This window comes from Agelaius tricolor, unplaced genomic scaffold (assembly GCF_023055355.1).
Source record: "Agelaius tricolor isolate 1412-34295 unplaced genomic scaffold, bAgeTri1.0.p SCAF_19, whole genome shotgun sequence".
In the NCBI taxonomy this organism is placed as follows: domain Eukaryota; kingdom Metazoa; phylum Chordata; class Aves; order Passeriformes; family Icteridae; genus Agelaius; species Agelaius tricolor.
The window spans coordinates 9,155,845-9,178,996 of NW_027269279.1; the positions used below are offsets into that span (position 1 = coordinate 9,155,845).

At 35.9% G+C, this 23,152-nt stretch overlaps 1 protein-coding gene across 4 annotated transcripts in view; it reads left to right on the forward strand.

The window, feature by feature from the left end:
* SNX29 (sorting nexin 29) overlaps positions 1 to 23,152 on the forward strand; it is a 99,956-nt gene that overhangs the window by 47,035 nt on the left and 29,769 nt on the right. For all 4 annotated transcript variants that reach the window (XM_071444192.1, XM_071444191.1, XM_071444193.1 and 1 more), the window contains exon 19: positions 9,046 to 9,186. In XM_071444192.1, the coding sequence (XP_071300293.1) occupies positions 9,046 to 9,186 (141 nt within the window). The remainder of the gene's footprint in view (positions 1 to 9,045; positions 9,187 to 23,152) is intronic.

Genomic DNA, 23,152 nt, shown 5'->3' on the forward strand with positions numbered 1-23,152 from the left:
ATATTTTTTCACTTGTTTTTTCAGAATATAAAATAGTAACAGAAAAATGCATATTTTATAATCTCTGTTCACCGTGGAGTTGTTATGGGTTATTCTCATTCTGGATTTTTCCTTGTGGAGAATAGCAGATTGTCTGTTTTAAATGAAATGCCAGTAGCAGATCTTCTTGAATAAATTAGGCATAAATCTCCACATGCAGTGCACCAGGAATTCAAAGGTGAAATAACTGAAAAGTGACTGATAAATAGCTTCTGGGTTGCATACCACATAGTTTAAAGTAGCTAATCTGACATAATTTTAAATAGGATTTAAAGAGGTCTGAAAACCAAGTTGTTACAAATGATTAGGAAAGGGATAGACAAATAGGAAATGCTATTATGCTGTGTATAATCTCTGGTTTATCTGTGTGCAGTTCTACTCCTCTCCAAAGAAATATATCAACTCCAAATAATATGGGTGGAAAAAAAAAGATTTTTCACTGGCAGAGCATATTAGAAATTCTCAGCCTGCAAGAAAGGCAACTGAGAGGGGAATGCAATAGCTATCCTTCAAATAATGAAGGAAATGGAGACATTTTAACTGTTTCAAAATGCAAATTGGGGCATCCATTGAAACTATTGCCTTGCAATTTCCAAACAAGTGCATGACAGTGGTCTTCTCCATGTGTATAATATGGGGTAATACTGAAAGTTTGTGGGATAATACTAGAAAATAATTCAGCTAATTAAATTGAAGGAAAATCAATCCAAACACGAAGATGTTACTTCTTTCTAAGGAAATCCCTAGATAGTGATACTTTGGAATAATAAATACCACTATACCTTGTGTTTATATTTAAAGTGTTCTGGATAAAATACATTTCATCATTCTCTAAGGAATTTTCTGAACTGTTGGGATCAGTGTGCCTTGCTGTAAGAGCAGGGTGCAAGAAACTTGGAGGTGATTTTAACTAAACATGAGTTGCCTTTGGAATCTTATGCTAATAATGACTAATTTAATCCTAAAATGGAAATGTTAAATATGATGACAAAATATCTTTCCTTCTAACTAATGCTTATCTTCTGTGCATGGCAAGCTTATTCTAAATGTTTTCAGAGCACATCCTCTCTATTTGTACTTGCTCAGGTTTGTTTTGCTTCAGGTTTAGTTCTTGACTCCTGTCTTGCCATTCATTAGCACTGACAGATTACTAGTACAATTAATTTTGCACCTGAGTAGAAAAATAATTAGATGACCAATTGATGTCTTTATAACCACTCAACAAATCAGAAGGATTGTTTGGACTTCAGTGGATGAAATTATCCAAGCTGTGCCAGGAGCTCAGACTAGACACTCACAACCATGTCTTCAGCAAGAACATTAGGCAGTTATCCAAAAGAAGGTTTAGAGGTTTATTCTCTTACAAAGTTCCTGATGGCCATTACTGAGTGGCAGACTGATTAGTTATAAACATTACAGGACACAGCCATATATAGAGATATTAATTTGTTTTGTTCCAAGTCACACTTATGGAAGCCCAGTCTGTTAAATAGACAATTTAAATGTTAGGTGACTTTTTAAAGCCAGGGTCATGGTGGCAAAAGTCTTCTCTTGCAAAGAACCTCTAGTTAGATAGAAACAATTTAGTTTCTCTAGGCTGCTTTCTAATGACTGCTATATGTGATCTCTGCAGTTTGATGCCCATCTCTTTTGTGTGGCAGACATTGCTCACCATTAGAAAATAATTTCTTGTCTAATATATTCATGGGCATACAGACAGAATCCAGATCAGAATTAAAAAAAAAAGGCATTTTACCTCTAGATGGTGATAGTTAGATGCAGTTTCTTTAGTGTGTAAAGCAAGTTGATTATTGCAGTAATATTATTTTGTCATATTTCTCAACTGTAGAGTATCTTGTTTTCATATACATGTGGATTCCACTTCCCTGTGAAGTGTACAGCAAATGCCATTAGTCATGCCTTTTGTTGCTATAATTATCAATGCCTGACACTTAAGATAATGAAACTGAGATTTTATGATTCCTAAAGTGATATCAGTATTTAAATGGCTTCTTGCAAATCCGCCTTGTTTGCAGAGCAGTGAACACTTTACATTATAAACCAAATAAGTTCAAAGATTAATATGCTAATCAGACAAGACTGTTACTATTTGCATATGAATAGGAAACCCTAAGACTATAATCAATAAACATTTCTTACAATTTTTTTATTCCTTTGACTATCTTCAGTCTTGCTGTTTAGTATTGGCTGACATATTTGCTTATAATATTTCTTTTTACTTTACTCTAAATGATGTTTTAAAACCTGTTATTTTTCTCTGCACTTCCTCTGTGAAGGAAGAGCAGTACACTTTCCTATGAAAGGGCTTCTATCACAGGATTATTTAGGTTGGAAAACACCTCTAAGATCATTGAGTCCAACTTTTCCCCACCACTGCTAAGGCCACCACTAACCCATGTCCCCAGAAGCCACATCCTCATGGCTTTTAAATTCCTGTAGGTGAGATGACTCCACTGCTGGTGGGGCAGCCTGTGCTGGACAGCCCTTTCCATGGAGAAGTTTCCCCATCATTCCATGGACACCTCCCCTGGCACAGCCTGGGGCTGGTTCCTTGTCCTGTTCCCTGGGGGCAGAGCCTGACCCCCCCTGCTCCAGGTCCTGTCAGGGAGTTGTGCAGAGTGGGGAGGTTCCCCTGAGCCTCCTTTGCTCCAGGTGAGCCCCCCAGCTGCTCCCCACTGGAGTTGTGCTCCAGCCCCTTCCCCAGCTCCCTTCCCTGCTCTGGACACTCTCCAGAGGAGAGGATTTTCACAGAAACACAACCTCAGAGGAAAGGATTTTCACAGAAACACAACATGAAAGAGATGGAGGAGTATCTGGTACCCAAAAGTGTTTGAGGAGGACAGTGCCCAGAAAGTACTTTGAGTGAGAGATGAAACAGGGAAAGCACAGTCCAGGATGTGCCAGCTGGGCCTGTTGACCTTGAATTTAATCACAAGGCAGCACGGCCTGGGTATTTCCTCGAAGGCTGAAAATGGAAGGCAACAAGACTGGCAATTAAGAGTTGAAAGGTAAGCAACAAACTAAGCACAAAAAATTCAACCCAAAGTTGCATTTTATATTCCTGATACACGATGAATTGGATGACTTCAGCAGCTGCAGAGCTAAGCAGGCAAAAAGGAGAAATAAATAGTCTTCTAATCATATTCCATTTCAGTGCAGCTCAGGGCAAGTAGAGAAGAAAATGAACTGGAATGATTGGGAGAATTTGAAAGAAAGATGTTGCTCATGGCATCTCAGAGTGATTTGAGAGTGCGTGAGCCAAAAAGGTTGAATATCCCACTTTTTCTGCAGTGGGACCCAAGGATGCATCAAAGAAGCATAAAGCAGAAAAAACTTTTAAATAACTAAGTATATGGAAGGGGTATACAAAGATGAGATCAGTCCTTGGAGGCTTCTGTAATTACTTCTTTTTCTAAAGGAAACTGAATTACAGCTTACTACATTGATTTGTTTATTGAAGTGCTGGATGCAAAAAATCCTCGGAAAGTAGAAGTAGAATTTCTATTTTCAGATTATTTTGTAACTACTTCAGAAAGAAGCAAGTAATTTATATTCAATAAATATCTAAAATAAATACTAGAGATGTTATGAATTTTAGAATCTGATGGATGAAATAGCCTCCTTTCCCTTGCCTGAGCACCCCCAATATTCAATTTGGAGAAAAAGGCAGCACTGGTGTCATTTTACCTATTTTCTCTTCTGCAGAAACTTCTTTCCCTGCAGCGGTTGTCATGCATTGCAGTGACTATGTGGTTCAAAGTGCATGTTTGTGAAACGACGTTAATTATCTTGGGTAATTATAAGTCATATTTCACTGTCAGAAGGAGCTTATCTATTGAGTGATTTTTTTTTTTTTTGTGGTGCTGATTTGATTTGTATATAAAAAGACAAAAAATACTGATTCCACGTAGCAAAGTGGAGGCAGTGTTGCCTTTGTTCTCTAGTGGCCAGTCACTTCAGTGCTGCTGTGGTGAATAAAGCAGGACTGTGACTGCAGCAGCAGTGATCATTACTCTGCATGTCTGTAATTGAGTGCATAAGCCCAAAATGTGTGACAATTTTCTCTTCAGTTGAACAATATTGGCTGTTTTTAAGGTCCATGCTTTGATGTGTGTTGTGTCATATATTTGACACTGTATTGTTCATTCTTATGAACTGAATAACAGAAAGTTGAAGATTTAACGTAAATTATATTGAAGTATTTGTAGTCTTTGACCATTTTATCCACTTGCACATACTGAAATAAAGGCTTGTTCACTCTAATTCCTGTTATGTCTGTGTGGCACACAAAAAGCTGCTCCTATCACAGCTGAAAAGTTTCATTGTTCCATTTGTTTTTCATTATGCAGAAAATTCTTAAATTGGATCATTTTCAAAGGGGGAACTTAACCATAAATGCAGGCCTGCAGCTGTCTCAAAATATAACTTGCATTTGTATTCATTTCTCACACTTCAGAGGTAACTTTGGAGAATTGAGCTTGAATTTGTATTCTTAACAGAATCCCATTGTCCTGAAGTGAAGTAAAATGAAACTGGTTCTTACTTTTTTTCATGAATACTTTTTGCTTCTTCTATATGCTTTGAGTGCAGAAATACATAATTTGGATAAAACTTGAGTAGATGGAAATACATTATTCCTATTTCATAATGTACTTTTCTAACAGGAAAAAAGATAATTTCAATCCCCTGAGAACAATTATTTATTAAATGGTAAACTTTGATCAAAATCTCTCTTCATGCTCCTGAATAATTGAGATGTGCATTAAAGTTGAACCAGAGTTTTAAGAATTAAAAAAACCTTTATTATACAAAATGTAAGACTATGGACTAATGATACTCCAAGATTTGTAGTGTTATTTAAAAGCAAATGTAAGGGAAACATCAAAATTAACATCAAAAAATAATGCTGCTAATTAGCATGTTCTGGTTTTGTGTTCATGCTGATTGGCTCATCCCTACCAAACCAGTTGCTAATTTTCCTTTTGGTTATCACATGGTTGGGCATTGATTTGAAAGTATGTAACAAACAAGAGCATCTTGTGAGGGAAGGGAAGTCAGAAATACATTAATACAGTAGAATTGCAGTAATACAGATGTAATAGTTTTTCTATCACCCTTTTTTTCCCCCTGTAATGCTTACTTAGCTGATAAATGTCACAGGAGCTTCCTTAGTGTAGCTTCTTTTTGCAGTCCTTATGCTCTCCATCATTTTTTTCCATGCTCAAAACTTTGACCTTGTCCAGCCTAGGATTGATTCTTTACAGACATTCTCAGTATCCTTTGAAGTGTTCTGCTGCTGAAATGTCCTGAGTTCTCTTGTATCTTGTGCCATTTTTATATGTGGTTTAGTAGAGTTTTCACTGCTCACCTTCCCTTAACATTATTCCCTTCCCTCTGGAATGGGATGAGGACTCACAAGGGCTTTGACTTCAGTACTTTTGTATTTGTGGAGCTCCCATCAATAGAGTTCTCTGTCTTAGAATTCATTTTTCATTACGTATTCAGTCCAGCCTTCCAGGAAATGGGAGCCACATTTGCAGGCGAGATTCAGGAGTAACTTTGTGTAGGGAATATTCTTCCTGATGTTTAATCTGGAATTCTACAGCATGGATGCCATTGCAACAGGAGAAGGGTCTGTAATATCTCAGTCAGGATCACTTGCTGCCAGTTGTACTGGAGACAGACAAAGAAATAAATCTTCAATATACCAAACTATATTTGCATCAGAAAAGAGAAGCACCCACACAGGACTTGTGCAGATCAGAAGGATGAGTGTTGATTACAGGCACTTGGTCTATGTACACTGGAGCAAGTTAGAATTTTGGCTTTTGTCCTTTCATTTCTTCAGGCTTTTGTATGTAAGCGGTGATGAGCTGTGTCAGTTGGTACCAGGCTGTTAGCAGGACTTGCTAACAGCATTCTTGACTCAGAACTGCTTAAAGATTCTTAACCTGTTAAGAAACTTCTGGCTCAAACCCCAGTACCATGGGAGCAGGATTTTTCATTTAAGTATGCAATCATTAAACTTGTGCTTTCACATTGATTCTCTGAAGATTTTTGGCATTTCAGTAATATTACGTGAGCAGGTAGTAGACTGATAAACACTAATAAATTACTACTGTTATTGCTATTTCTCTCCAAATCTCTGACTTCAGACATGTTTGTGATGAGAAAACAACAGACTAATTCATTAATTATACTTATTAACTGAAATTTTTCTTAGAGCTGCCATAGCTCATAGCTGCAGAAAGGTTACCAATCAATCTTTGTGCAGGAGACCCAAGTGGAAAGTGCTCCTAAATTACAAACAGAAACTACGTAAATTTTACGTTCAAGACAATATTAAAGTGAAATCTTCTGTCTACAAGTTAATATTCTAGCGGTGATTTTGATTTAGTCTGTACATTTTCATTACCCTGAAAATTATTTAAGTAGGTTAGAAATTGGATGATATCAGGAAAACAGGGGAATCAGAAAGGAAATAAAATTATTTAGTATTAAACTTCTAAATTGATCTGAGAATAAACCCGAAAGTAGTCATTTCAGCTTTCTGGAACATGGCCCTAAGATAACTATATGCCTTCAGTGACTAGACTAGGATGAGTTTATCCAAATAATTCTATATATAGTATTTACTTAGTTTGATTTCCCAAGTGAATGTGCACTAAGTGTGTAGCAATCCCCTGGCTTGGGAATAGAGTTCCCCTCTGAGAATACTATGAGAATACTGAGTTTAAATGTGTGCTGCATCATGAGCTTTAATATACCTTTCACAGTCTATTAGTTGATTGTCCATAAATTCAATATGGCACAGGGCTCCAAATGTTGTATTTTCATTTCTTGCGGTCTAAATGAAATCAATATCTATGTACATAGAAGAACAGTAAGAAATTTTCCAATAGTTTTATCTAAGAAATCAATCTATGTTTTTGCAGTCCTGAAAAATTTCAATTACAGTGTACAGGATTCTTTAGTTAGTTAACTATGGGTTACAGCTTAGCAGGTAATGTTAAACTGCATGATTCACCAAATCACATGTGCAAAGATAAGTGCTTAGTTAAATTAGGATTTCCATATTAAATAACTTAGTTTGAAATAATTTAACTTTTTTTTGTCATTCCTGCCCCCCACAGGGAAATTGAAACATGAATCTTGGGAATGTATACAGAATTCCAAACAATATACAGGTTGAAGTGAGAATAGGCAGGGAGAGGCCTTAGAGCTGGGTGAATAAAAATTTTATTATAATTTTTACTACATTAAATAAATTTGATTAGAATTATGCAAAATAGTTGCATTTCATATATTCCTTCATTTGCCTTCAAAGATGTACTCAGTTGTTAAAACAGATAGTCCTGTAGGTGTTTAATTACCCTGGCTTTATTTTTAAAGTGAAAAAGAAATCTGAATACTTCTTGCAGACTTACTATTGTGGTTCCATCATTACAGTATCTGAATTCTTGTTACCAGAACTAGTTGAATTTTTGTTTACATATGCATTTGTAATTCACAATACTCTGAATCTTTTACATTTAGATGTGCTAATTTTGGAATTATAGCATTCCTTTTTTTGGAATGATAGTCTTCCTGTAGAAAATGTATTAGTGTTTTCTACACTGAAATATTCTAATTTGACAGAAATTGCATGGTATCTGCATAATACCTTGTATTTTGTTGTGAAGAAGCCCCCTATAAATTTGAGAAACAAAGTGTCTGAAGAGAGAACTTCAGAAAGACCAAAGCATGGGCAGTGTTTGTGGGAGAAGACATTGACTTAATCTCTGAAATACCACCACTTCTTAGAAAAATGGAATTTTTTCTCTGAAGGACTTGCAGTATCTCAGAGAGAAGGACCATGCTTCAGTCACCAGGAAAAGCTGTGATCAGTTTTGAAATTGGCCACATCGAAATCCAAATTTTATTTTTATCTAATTTCCACAAAAATACAGTTGTTACTGCCCACTCTGTGTGACCATGGTTGCTGTTGCTTTTTTACATAAGTGTTCTCCTGATATTTGCCTTACAGTTTACTACTAAATTACTGGGGGGTTTTGGAGCTGCAAGGCAGCATCATCAGTACTGTTCCAGTTTAATTCCTGATGTAAAATATTGAGATTATTAACATACACACACACATGCATGAATGAATAAACTGCAGATAGCATTGAAGGAGCAGAGGGAAAGGTCACTCTGGATCATGAGTTCTGATGCTTGGGTTAGAGTTTCTGACTTGTGCTGTTTCAGCATTCTTTTAAACTGTGCCATTCCCTAGGAAAGAGTGGAATTTCAGTTTTCTGTAAGTATATTTCACTTCTGCATGACATTTTCCTCGAGAAAGCGAATATTTAGCATGTAATTGGTAATAGGCTCATGAAATAATGAGCAGCAAACAAAAACAGAATCACAAAAACTACAGCTGTGTTAAATTATACTTAATGTCCTATACAAGCAGAAAGAATGAACTGTGTTTATTTTCCAAACAATAAAATTTCTAGTTTAGTTTTCAATGTAATTTTGTTAGGAAGTAAATTAAGTTTCATACTTCGGATAAAATTAGGTTTTGCAATTCTGATGCTACAAAGCTAATTTACAAAGTTGAAAAACTGTGTTGAGGACATAAAAATCAATTTCATAGTGGTATTAAATTATTTTTTCCCTTTGGTCACTGGGTAGTAGTATATGCTGGAAACCATGGTAACAAGAAGTGCTGCCATGGTTGCCCCAGAGTCATGTTAAAATGAGCAAGCTGTGTTTGTCTTGATTAAAATAAGAGAAAGAGAGAGAGGAGGAAAAGGGAGAAGGGAGAGAATGAGGTAATGATGTGTACAAGAGCAAATGCAGTCTGATGTGGATCTGGGGCTGTGGGGGCCTGGAGCTTGTGGTGTCTCACATGAAGGTGCTGAGCCAGGAGGCTTTGGGGAGTGAAGGACACACACCAGCCCTGCTTGTCTTTACGTTATTCCCTTCCCTGTCTGTGTTTTGCAGGTTTATATCAGGATAAAGGATGATGAGTGGAATGTCTATCGAAGGTACGCAGAGTTCAGAAGCTTGCATCAGAAATTACAGAATAAGTACCAGCAAGTGAGGACTTTTAACTTCCCACCAAAAAAGGCCATTGGAAACAAGGTATTTGAACTCACAGTATCAGTAAAAGTTGGGGGAAAAACCTCTCTTATCCATACACAAAAAATGAGGTGACTCGAATGTTTTCACTCCTGCTAGTAGCTGCTATTTTTAGAGACCTTCTCCCTGCCATCTGGAGATCCACTGATGTAGGTAATGCATTGGCTCTTCCATTTACTGAGAAGTTTTATTGAATGAAATATTGGTGACATACACAAATGCACAAACCCTCAAAAACTCTAGTGGACAGCCCTGTATGTAAAATGAAGTACCTTCTCTATTTTTCTCCAAAAAACCACCAGCAATTATCACTGGTGAGTAATTAATCAAATCTCTCTCTAAATTTCAAAAAGTATCAATCTAAATTTCTTGAATTCCTGCACTCTTCACCAACACTTCCAAGTTCTTTAAACCAGCTTTTTAAAGACATTTAGGTACTTAATTCCTATAATCTGTGTCTTTGTGTCTTAGCCCTGCCATTTTAAAATGGGAATTTGTGTTCTCCTGTCATATAGGGATTTTGAAATGAAACAGTAAATATTCCAGTATGTATGTAGTAAATATGTAGTGCCATGTAATGAAAATCTTTAGTCATAAAAACTTTCAACTGATCAAGAGTGTAAATACGCTTTGCAATGTACACTGCAAGTCCAGTAAGGATTGACAAGGAATTGAAGTAATTTTCCTTTGCAACGTAGGAATTATCTAAAAATTTTATTTAGCTATCACTATATTGAAGATTTAAATTATGTTTGACTGAAACATCTTTACTAAACTGCTGGGTTCTTAAATTAGAGTTTTTAAGGTTAATCAATTTTTTTAGCTTTTACATAGACTTTCTCTTTTTACTATTTTTTCGCCTTCGTATCACTGAGTTCTTCTATTAAATATTTTAGAAGCTCCAACCATAGTGATCCATGTAGTCATCAAAAGACAGCTGACATAATGACTGCAAAACTCAGATCTTTGTGACATTAGGTTTGGTTTAAGACCAAAGTAATACATATATTATGAAAATGCCACAATTGTCCTTTGTCTGTGTTAGGAAAACAATCTTTGCTAATTTGAATGAAGTAATATGAATTTTCTAAAAGAAATACACAAAATTTAGAAATTCCTTACTGGCATTCAGATGTCAGTGAATGTGGATTATGACTGTTTAAAGATAGTAACTTTGACTCCCAGTGATTTCCCAGGTATTTTGTAAAAATGAGTAGGTAAATTTGGCATGTGTGAAATGGCAGTGATGCACATAATCTGGTGGGTGGTGATCCAGATATATATGAAATCTATCAATAAAATCCATGTGTTGGTTTGCTTGGCATAAGGTCCAGTAAATGTGGTTTTTTGCCTACTGAGTGAGGAAATGGAAGTACTTATGAGAGCTTTCCTGCTTTTTTTTCATCTATTAGAATATCATGCATTTTTCATTTAATTTTTACTGGACGGGTTTGTAATGGAAACCAGGCATTTGCTTCTTTGTTACATAACTAATTCTCCTTTTTTTTGAAGTGATGGAGTATCAGCCACTTCAGTAAATTACAAAAGATGCCTTTTAAGCTTTTTTGGATACTCTTTCATCTTTAATTACTTTAAATACTAATTGAGTTACAACTTCAGTTGCACAGTTGATGCATACAAAATTATCAGTTGAGCAACTCATTAAAAAATTTGCATTGCTTATTCTTACGGTGCTTTAGCTTTGAGCTAAAATTCTACCTTGATCTTGCATAAACCCACAACCACTTATCAGATCTCAGAGAAAAGGTTTTTTTCTTTACAGTAAGAAGTGGGTGCCATCCCTTGCACTCCTGAAAGTCTCCTGTGATGACACGTGGGGCAGTGCTGTGGTTGTGACCTGGCAAGTCACAGGGTGACATTGTCACCTCAGCTGTGCAAAGCTCAGTCTGTCACACTGGAGTTTTTTTGCACAGCACATTGTGCAGGCAGATTTTTGTCCTTTTAGTGGGGCTGTTTTCTATGTGTCACAGAATGTGTTCCCCTTTGGAGTTTGTACCATTTGGAAAATGACTGTGCTGACTGACTGAGATGGGTTAAAGGCTCTGAGATGGCCCTGCTTTCCATGGCCAAGTGAAGCTTTAAAAGGAAGGTTTAAAAATTTAGTATAAAATTAATTACTTCATGTGGGAATGTGTAGGGGGATAGAATATAAGAAAATAAAGACAGTGTAGAAAGCAATCTCACCCCTAAGGAGTTGCAGCTGGGCCAATTATCAAAGATTAGGAACAGGCCTGACTTTAACAGGCCACAGGTGTAAGCAATGAGAAGAAGATGCTATAAAAGGGTGGGGTGGCTGGGTGAGAAGGGAACTGGGGTCAGTGGCTGCTTTGTGAAGAAGAAAGAGTCAGTGCTCTGAGGAGCTGCCCAGGAGAAACACCAAGAAGGTATGAAATTTTGTGATAAGGAGACAACAGCATGGAACCCCTGCAATACAATGACACAAGGAATGTCTCTCTTGGAATTCTGCAAAACTTTCAGTTTAGGATGAGGATTTGTGCAGGATGTTACATGTGGAAGTGTTTGGTAATAAACATTAGAAGGAATACTGCCATTACTATTTCTTTTTCAATGCTGCTTTTAAAATGTAGTGGCTACCAAGCACATTTACCTTTAAAAAAGCAGTTAGATTTCAATAGGTACTTTTTATCTCTGATATTACTTTTGCTGGTTTTGATAGAATTGGAGCTGTCTTTCCATTTCTAGATTAATCAATACAATTGTTAATCAATGCCTAAAGAAGAGGTTCAGTAGCTGAATTGGGCTAACAGAAGTATCTCTTACATTAGTCTATGGTTTTCATATCCATTACAACTTCTCAGTGTTATTAGATGCCCAAATAACATCTTGGTAAAAACCAGTCCTCCATGTGTAAATGGCTAAAAATGATCATTTTACAGCTTTTGGAAAATGGCATTGATGCTTTTATGTCCTTCAGGTCAGTACCTGGGTGAGTTTATTCACTGCATCCCTTCAGTGCACTCTGTACTGTGGGGTTAATGAAGGTGATGTGCTTCTTGTAGATGTCAGAGGCATCCAAAGGTCTTGCTGTAATTGAAACCAGCACTGAATTTCATGTTCAGTTACGTCCCCCAGATTTAGGAACCTCCAGGACCACAAGAGGACACCATATTCTGCAGAATGACCTGGAATCACTCCTGCAGACTGACACAATGCTCTCCAGTGCTTTGCTATGCAAAATATTGGAGCTCAGAGGAGGGAACTTTTCTAGAAGAGAGTAATGTAGAATAAAATACAGGGAAGTATTAATTTTCATGCATATTTTCCCTGTTTACTGCACTAGAAGTCAGGGAGGTCAGATTCAAATGCGAAGTTGCAGAGTTTGACTTTGTGAAAATGCAAAAAGAAAGCAGAATTTCAGCTGAATGAGTATTATAAAAAGTTGGAAAATCAAATATTATATATCTTCATCAAGTAGCACTGGAATTTGAAAATACTTAACAATTATAGCTCATTATTAATAATAATATCAATCTTGATCATTGTTTGTAATGTATTTTTGCCTTTCATTTTTTTTCCTTCAGTTGGGACAATTTATCTTGAAAGTTCATTTTCATGGTATTTCAACAAATTATTGTGTGTAATATTAAAAACTAGCTTTAATGCTTGAGGAAACCTACATTAATAACAGAAAACCAATTAGTTGAAAAATATCTGAAAAGAGAAAAGAATACTGCTTTGGACAAGTAACCTTTTTGCAATTACAAGGAGTGTCTATTTGCCTTTCAGCTTGGTAACCTCATTTTCAGCATATTAGTTTAACATTTGAATTTAGTTTGAACTAAAGTTTGAACTAAAATGAAACAGGGAAGAGAATAATTTCTTTTATAAATGTTGCTTTGAATCAAGTTAGATATTTACTGAAGGAAAATAATAATGCTGGCAAGAGTCCATGTATTAATTTTCATATCTGCTAGTCCCCATGCTGTGTATCTTCAACTAAAGATCTTTCAGTGCTGGTAGCAAATAGTTGTCAACATTTTTATGAGTATCCTGACAAGAATAAATGTTCTTTTTTCAATTAATTGCCTTGTTTGAGTAAAACAAGAAATACATTTGTTCCCTTGTGTCATGTGTATAAGAGAAATGTCATATATTCAGCGTATATTTTAATTATTTTTTTAACATGCAGACCAATTTCTTTAAAACTTACAAATTTCAGCTGCATTATTAACATTTGAACTGTTCAGGTTTTGTAATTTTAAAACATGTTCCCCATGTATCAGCCTGGTTTGTGATTTGCTCAGTATTTTCTATGTAGCTGTATATACCAAGATTTGTAATTTCAAACTGATTTTTCTTGCCTGAGATAGATTTTTTCCTTTTATCAAGCCTTCAGGTACTTTGGATCTTTTCAACTCCTGTGTCCTTTCTCAGTGATTGTCACTGCTGCCCTCCTGTCAGGAATGGCCAGGACAGGCTGGGTTCCATGGGGTAGTGCTGCAGTGTGCCTGCTTCTGGGAAGCTCAGGAGGAGGAGCTCTACAATCACCACTTGATTGGAAAGGGTTCCCTGTAGGTTTTTGCATACAAATTTAAATTTTTAAAATACAATTTAAGTTTTTTCATTTAAGATAATGTTTAGCTTACATTTGTCTTCTGAACCTTTGCTGGTGTTGTAGTTGGTGTCTCTCAAAATAATCATTAAATATTAATACGTGAATATTTACTGGACTGACTAGTCTAATTTTTTAAATATTGCAGCAGCCTTAAAATCCCAGTTGCTGCTTCTACATTGGGCAGATTATAGTAATTGAGTAAAGATCTAATTAAGCATCCTCTTGCAAGACTGTTGTCCCAGTAGAGGGCATATCAAAATAGAAATGGTTCTTTAGTTCCACTGAAGACCTGAATTCACTGATTGTCTAAGTGAGGAGAAATTGAATCAGGTAGCTTTGCCCTGAGTGCTGACTTGACTGCACGATTTCCTCTGCTTTCCTTTAAAATGCTGGATCCCTCACATGGAAAGGATACACAGCACCTGGCTGAGATCAGAAGAGTGACTTTGCTGTGACTTCTCAGTTGCATTGGGGGAACAATACAGAACTCTAAGTGTTTCAAATGTTAATTCAATAAAATGAATACCTACTTTTCACCTATCAGTGGCTAACCTAAATTGTAGATTAATTTGTATATGTCTCTATTTTAAAAAGTTCAAAAATACCATGTGCATGTATTAAAAAAGATTCTATTGGTATATACACATACATGAGCATGTATATGACAAGATCAGACCCCATTTGGGATCTATAAGAACTTGGCCTCTGAAATGGATGTTGTGATTCTGCAAGTTCTGCTCCCAGGAGCTCTGTCTTTCTCCCACTTATGTCAGTGGAAACTTGCCTTTGCTCACAGAGTGCAGATGGATTCCTTTTCTTTTGTTCCCAACAGCAAAGCTGCCTTTTATCAGTGTTTGGTCTGTTTGCCTCTTGCTGAAGATAGTGAAGAGTTTAAGATAGGCTGCAGGATAACTATTTTAGGATGAAAAAGCAGAGAAGATAAAGATTTTATTGCAAGTAAAAGAAAACAATAGAGCTTGCTCTTGTGCTTACAGTGTTTATTGATTTTTAAGGAAGTTTGTCAAGTAGAGTTGTCTGGCTCTGTGTGTGCGTATATATATGAAGAAATATATAAATATGAAGTTTATATATATAAAAAGAAATTTCAAGCCATTCAAATTAGAGTTTGAGTGTTATATTTTTGCTGTTAAGGTTTCACATGGTGCCATTGCTGTGTAACCCCTGTCATCCATTTCCCTCCTGTAAAAGCTGATTGCCATTTTTGGTGAGCAGGCCCTCTCTATTCACAGACAGCATGCTCTTAAAGCTGCTTTTAGACCAGATGATGGAGGAACTGAAGTCCCTTTGGAAAGGGAAGCAGCATGATAGGAACAAGGTTTTTTAAGAAACACACACACACCCCTCCCACATAAAATATGTATTTGAAAATGGGAAGTATAACAATTCCTGTTTAACTAGTACATAAACAACAACAGAAGACATATGGAATGTTTGAAATAGGATGGTGCAGGAAGAATCTTAGAGAAGGAAGTAATTTCATTTTAGATTTGGCTGTTTTTCTGTCAAAATTCAGCAAAACAATTCAGGGCATCCTAAAATTTAAGTGTGTGTTTGGCTTGCATTGAATCAGAAGTACAGATATATCTGCTTTTGTCCTCTATGAGATTTAGGAGCTCATAGGAACCATCTTTCATCAGATTAGTTTGTCAAAGTCAGACTGGCAGGGGGAGCTGAGAAGAAAGCAGAACTTGTTAATGCACGTGGGACAGGGGGCTAAATAATGTTTCTTGGTACTAAGCTTAATATCCAATGTCTTCCAGTAGAATTGGTAGAAAATTATGACTCTCTGTTTCAGAATTGGGATACATTTATTAAAGGAGAAAAGCCTTCAAAATATAAATCCTCAAGTTATATGTTAAAAATTTGAAGTTAAATATTGCTTTCCCTAATGCTGCTTAGCTATGATGTAATATAGAAGCTTAAATTCTGTATTATTCTTGACTTTCAAAGTAAGTAGATTTTAATTTTCAACCCTCTTAGTGGGCTTAACTAGTGTATTGACTTATTTTCATACAGTCTTTTGCCTTGGGGGTTATTGGAAAAACTGTAGCTAATATAGATTTGACAGATGTGCTTGTGGTATAGTGTGGGTAAAAAGAGAGAAATGGACCCATTTGTGGGTATTATTTACATATATTACACAATATACAATTTGTATTGTGTTCAGACCAGAAAGGAACTCAAATTAATCTCATATATGGTTGTATGTGATAATTCCATAATTTACCACAGTTTTTGTGCCATTCTAAAGCCACAAAAGAAACTTTGTGCAGTAAGTTCACTGTGTTACTTTGTAGCTGAAAAGTTCAATTCTCAAAGAAGCTTTAAAATAGAAATTGGGACTAAATGAATATAATCTGGTTTTCAAATATGTAACTTAATTGTGGTACCAAACAAATAGAAATAAAAATAATATGACTCTTGGCTCAGTCATTAAGATTTCTAGTGACAGCCCACCTGTTTCCTAACACTGTCACCTGCACACTGAGGGGGAATACAGAGTATTTCAGATTTTGAATCCAGATCCTCTGGGTTTTCTACTGCATAAGACTGCAGTTGATATTTTATGTATACAGCACTTAGAAAAGAGCATTCAGTTCTTCTTCATTTCCATTTTTTTGTCATATCAGTATCCAAGAGAAGAGAAATAAGTCAGCAGGAAATGGTTGGCTTTTATATGACAAATAGTTTATAGTAAATGCTTGCCATTGTGTGGCATGAAATGTCTGGGTTACCTGAAACTCGGCATGAAGGTTAAATTGAGCAGAGTGCAGAGCAGCACATTTCATTTTCAGGGCTTTAATTTAAAAGTTAAACAGTTCTCCAGCTTGTGCTTCTCCATCTCCATCAGAATGTCTCACTGAATTAATCTGTTCATTTGGTGCTCAAGGGCACCATTTCAATGAAATAGTGAATTGAGTCATTTTCTTTTCAAGTTAGAAAAATTTCCTGCTAATTGCTGTTGAAGTTTAGGAAGAAGGAATGCAGACTATTTAGGGTCTACAAAACAAAACTTTGCCTGTCAAGAGATGTTTTTATTCTTGCTGTCTTGTAACGCTATAATCAAGAGAAGCAATTTATTCTAACAAATTATTGAATATAGAGCCCATAGAAACAGTTCAGATGGTGTTGCTTTGCATCATGACATTATGGGGAAAAAAAGGAAAGTAATTTACATGCTGCTTGGACAACTGCTAGATAAAAATATGGCAGTTTTATAACAACTCATGCGTCATTTAGATATTCTAGTAGCCTCCTGGTATAAAATGAAAATATAAAAATAAATTTTCTATATTTATTTCTTATTGTGGTGGTGATGCTAAATTACCAAGTTACTTGGATTAATAAACTTCCTTTCAGAGAAACCTTAACAGGGACACCTAATGACAAAAATAAAAGTAATACTTTCTTTTTTTGAATTTGAAATTTTACCCACATTTTTCCCTTTCCTTACATATCATTGTGCTTGATTTCACCTCTCTTCTCCTTCCCAAAATGTTTTATAAATACTGGAAAATTTTAATCTTAGTTGCTATACAGCTTTTTGGGTAGTTGCTAGTACTAAAGATATTTATTGTTAATTTTTAAAAAAGAACACAAAATATTAAATACTTCAGATCATGTGAAATGCTGTAGGCACTTCCTGCATGAAAAATTTGGCTTTTTTCATTGTATCATGTAAAATATCTTTGCATGAAGGCACAATAAATTATGGGCACTTAATATCAATATTCCTCATTAATTCAACTTGTATTTTAGAAAACAGAATGATCCCATCAGAATGTATCTGAATAAAAGTTTTGTTAAAGAAGAATCTAGAATTTTGCATGAGAGTTAAGTTTTTGTTTCATTATTGATTTTTTATCAATTTATTGATGTTTTTTCATCACTGTAAGCTTACTGTATATAGAAGCTTGTACATTGTAAGCAGTGTATGTACCATGTTTCTAAAGGATTTTGAGGTGGGTTATTTTGTTGTTATTTTAAATTCAGAGTCTGTCTTTATTGGTCTTCAGGGCATTTTCAACCAGATCAAAGAATGAAATTAGGAAAGAAAACTGCAGTGTTGGAGAGAAGCACTGAACTGAGACACATTTTAACTAATATTGTTGATAGTTATTACTGTAATATAGGCTAGTGAAAAAATGGATCTCAATTTCATGAACTGTTGTGTTGTAGTTTGCAGAATCTCCTGAATCAAATTATAGGGTAGACTGCTAATACTTTATCTGAGGAGAAAACAGAAATAGTGTTTCCCTATTCAATAGCTGAGCAAGAGATGAGCCCTAGGGGTCTTGCTGCAGTTTTTTATTGATGCATTTTAATTAACAGTTGATTCCTGACCAGTTGACAAATTAACACATGGTTGGCATATGTCTTTAAATAACAAAATATTTAGATGACACTGGATTTTATTAGCATAGCATTACCAAGTTCTTTTCCTGACAGTGGCATTAACCACAACAGTAAAAAGAGATCAGTTTTAGATTTATTCTCAAGCTTTCTTTTTTCTGTTGGCATATTTACTGATTAAAATGCTGCTTTGAATAAATTGGTGCTTGACTGAGGGCATTGCAGGACTGTAGCTCACACTCAGCATGTCTGCTGCTGGCTGGGTTTGCAGCAATGCCTTTTTCAAACTCCTTTATCTAAAAGCACTTTTCTGGTACCACTGAAATGAACCCAGAGCTGGAGATGGAAATGCATCAGCTATTTTAGTAGAGAAACACAGAGTAATAATTACAATTATGTACTAAATCTCTGTTTAAAGGAAAATAGATTTCTTTTCGAAACTGACAGTTCCTTGATTTCTTCTTTGTATCTCATCCTCTTAAATTGCTGTTTGTTCCACTGAACAGTAAATGGACAAAAAAATCTCACACTGGGATGGGGAAAATGACAATTTCATGTATTGTATCCCCTTGTTATGTTGTATAATGCTGGTCTGGTTCTGCCATACAGAATCTGGCAATATAAGTAAGATGGAAATTTTAACTTTATGTAGTTTCACTAATTTTGAGATGATTTTTGTGTAATATTGTGGCATCTGGTATATTTAGGGTTGGAAACTGTACCTTCCTAAAAGTTTTATGATGCTCTGCTTAATAGCTACTTAAGGACAGATGTACTGAAGTTATATTTTACTGTGATCTGTGTAAAGGTGTCAGTTAGTCTGTAAAGTGACTATTTGCTATATAACTTTTAATTACAAACTAGTGAGAATGACTCAGCAATTGAATTTTTAATTAGCTCCCATCTCAACTTCTGATTGCCAGCTTCATTTTGAGGTTAGCATTTGGTGCCTCATAAATAGATAAAAACTGATATGATAATTGTGCTAAGACTGGTTAGCCAAGGTGGTGGAAAAGATTAGGCTACATTAGAATAACCTAAATTAATTTCTGCATTTGCAGGTTCAATTTTGAATGGCATTATTGCCAGCTTAATTTAGGATGGGATGCATTGTGTGATATCAGAGGCTGATTAAAGTCCTAAAGCCATATTTCCTTTTATTTCATATTTCCTTTTATCTTAATTGAGTTGGATTGAGGCCTCAGCTGTTTTGTTGTTTGGTTTTGTTTGGGTTATCTGTTCCCCTGTGCTGCCAGCAGGAGGTTGGTTAAATGCTAAGTAATGGTTAGAACCTTAGGAGCAGTGAGTTGATGTGGATTGCAGCAGCACCAAGCCCAGAATCTAAAAGTGTTTTATCTGTCCCTAAATCATGGCAGGTAACCATGGCAATCGTAGCATTTCCAAAAGCTCCTGGAAAATATTTGAAGCATCTTAAGTGAGCTGTCCCATTAATAATGAAGAATATCAGTGTTTCACCATCTGTTCCATACTAGCAGTGTGTATAAAAGACCAGCAGTTGTGTGAAACAATTTAAACTGCAAGTGGGAATGAACTTGGCTTGTAATGAAAAACTGCAAAAGAACATGATAGAAAATATGGTGCATCAAGACTCTGCTTCTTGGTTTTACACCTTAACATCACCTTCTAATATATGTTGAGAGTCTATAGCTTTTCCATTATCTATTAAAATATTTAGATATTTGTAATTTGATACTAGCATTTTGCTATGGGCAGAAGAGACGTGGCAAATTATCAGTCAAAAAGAAGCTCATACAACATTTTGGGAGGCATGAATTGCAGATTAAAAATATTTTACCAGATGTGTTTTGATGCTTCTGTAATCTGAAGGAGATTTTTGTTTGTTAACTGAAATTTTGTGGTCTCTTAATCAAAACTCTGTGCTCTTGAACTGTAGGCTAGTAAATTACTTTCTGTACTGTAGTTAGTGCAGAAACAGTAGCACCTTTATTTTTTAGAAAATATGCCTAAAAAACTTCAGTGAAAAAGTGGGTCTTTATTTAAGTACTGCTGCTTTATCTTTCTGTGTATGTATTTGTTTCCCTAAAAATGAAACAATGAAATCTAACCTTGAATAATGTGAGAATGCAAAGGTTTCTTGCACATATATTGATAATTTTAACAAAATTGCTTTGTCCTCAAAGTACATTTCACATCAAGTGTATGTAAATGTGTATATTGAACCTTAGGGGAAGATCTTTGCTGTTTTCTGTGTGAGTACAAATGCAAATGTAGGCTTGTATCAACTCATACAATCACCAAAGACATGTACTAAAAGTAGGAGGTGGGTGTCACTGATACAAACCCACAGCAAAAAATTTCTCTGTATTTTTTCCTTGTAAATAAAAGTAGGTGTTTGTTTACGAGTTGGAATGTAAAACTACCTAGATTTCTGCTGTGGATAATTGGGCCCAATGAAAAGAAAGTTATAGGTACCTTTTTATAATTTAAGACTGAAAAAATTGGCCAGGCTTTGAGCCAGTTGTGTTTTTCTGTTACCAGTTGTTCTGTTTACTATATTGTGACAAAAACTCTTTATTACTGCAACAGCTTGGCAGTAACAGCTCTGTGCTTCAGTCTTTGCTCTGAGTAGCCAACCTGCTGTTGCAAAATGCACGTTTAATGATAAAGTGCAGACCTGGAGCTGAATCATTTTGACCTTGCTTTACATTGGTGAGGACAGCAAGCCTTACTACATGGTAGGGAATATTTCATGGTAGATTGCTTGGTGTTTGTTTTACAGATCAAATTCATGTCAGAGTAAAAGAACATTTTTAACTGTTTTCAGGCTGGGTTTTTATTTCTGTGGCGTTGTGCCATTTTCTTGGACAAATGGCAGAAAAATAGCCATGTTATGAGCATTAATTTGTTCAGCTGTAAACAGCAAAAAGTACCTTCCCTAAGCATGTTCTGGCAGTCTTAATTAGAGAAGTCCTTTGTGACATTGTTTTCTGTAGTCAAGGAGACTCTTTAGAGTAACATAAGGGATGGAAAGTACCTACATTCAGCATTTGGCTCCTGTGTCTATAACAGAAGTCCTTCCTGTGAAAGATGGTTTTTGTTAAACACATTAGCAGTACAGAAGTAATACTAAAGGAATGCAACTTCTGCTTAAGAGAAAACTTAAACATAATTGAAATAATTTCAGAATTGAAAATACTGTTGTTGAAGATTTGTGACCAAAAAAACTTCAGAACTAAAAAAGTTGCTGAATGTGGTATTTAACAATGGAGATTTTATTGTGAAAACATAACTGACAGAAGCTATGGAATAGAATGAACAAGTGCAGTGAGGGCGAGGCAGCTCTGGGAGGGCTCTGAGCTGGGAGTGGCTCCTGGAGCAAAGCAGGATTGTCCTGCCATGGCACAGCCAAGGAGGACTCCAACTGAAAGGGGCTCAGGTGCCAAATGTCCCCTCTGCTCATGTGGTTAAAGCTTCCACAAACTTTTTCTTCTTCCCAGACATCTCCCACGAGTCCCTGTCTTGTCTTCATGCCCATGCAATTGGTGGCAGCAAAGGAGTGTCCTTTCAATGGGGTGATGTGGGGCTTTAAATCCTCAGAGAGGACAGAGGGGAACACAAGGGCTCCTTGAGCCTCACCAAAGAATCCAGTGGGAACAAAGCCTTAGTGAAAAGAAAAAAAGTAATAACACAGGTGCTATTCAATGGTAATTGTTTAATTATTCAATGTTAATTATTCAATGCTAATTGTTTCATTAACATTGAAGACCGCATTTATTTATTATTATTATAGTTCTATTTTATGGTAATATTATGTGTTGTCATGAATTGAAATGTTTGCTTTAATATTCCCAACAGTTTGTCCCCTCCTGTAGCAGGGCAGGGGGCAGGCTCTGCTCTGCTCTGTCCCAGCAGCAGCTGCTCTCAGCTCTGGGAGCTGGGCAGGTGACCCTGCAGAGGGGCTTGGGGGCAGTTCCAACACCACAGCTTTGTTGGTTTAATAAAGGATGAGTTTCAAATCACCTGCAACACAACTGGTATGTTGCTGAAAAAATATGTGACTGATAAAAATGAAATAGCAAAGTATATATTATATAGGGTTTTTTTTTATTTTCACTTAGATCTCCACTGAATTAATTTATTTGATTAATGAATACATTAATTAATTTTTCATCACATTACTACATTGAATGAAATATATTAGTGTAGAACTGGAATGTTAAAACAGGACTGGACATCTGTGTAAGTTCAAATATAGAAAACAAAAATAAAATTAATCTGTATATATTTTGGAATTTCATGAATTTAATTAAACAATGTAAGCACTGCTTAAGTTTTTGAAGTCTGTAAGTATGGATGTCTTCAGCAATTTCTTACATCTTACTTTATTATGTCCCTACAATTATGTCTGATTTGTTATTCCTAAAAATAAGCCTGTTCCTGGTAACTTCTAATAAGAGGGAGGAACAGAACAAAGTGTCAGTGAAGGTTCTAGGAATGCTACAGCAAATTCCTCCTGAACTTGAAGGAGGATCCCTGCTTTGATGGTGTTGTTCTGTTCTATCTAGGGAAGCAATAACCTTCAGATTTGCATCCCCTGCATGGCAGCATGGGCTGAACCCTTTCCATACAATGAATTTATTCAGTGTTGTCAAATGTATTTATGGTGTTTTGTTGGCGGCTTGGTTTTTCCCCCCCAAGAAACAAGAATTAATTTCAATGCCTTTTCTTACAGACATAAATAAACAGGTTGGATGGACACATCTTTTAGATAATGGTTGTTTTTGTGAGCTGTAGCTGTCTAATAATAGCTTTGGCTTTGTGCCTGAAGAACATCCTGTGCCATTTAACCCGGGTGAGCTGTGCCAGCCCGCCCGAGACAGAGCATAAAGCATCCAGCACCTGATGGCCCTGTGAGCCTGGGAGAGCTCCCTGTTCCTGGGAAATGTGGCACCTTTAGATTTTAGTCCATGTCATTGTCATCCCTCACAGGGAAAAGGTTTCAATGACATGGAAGTT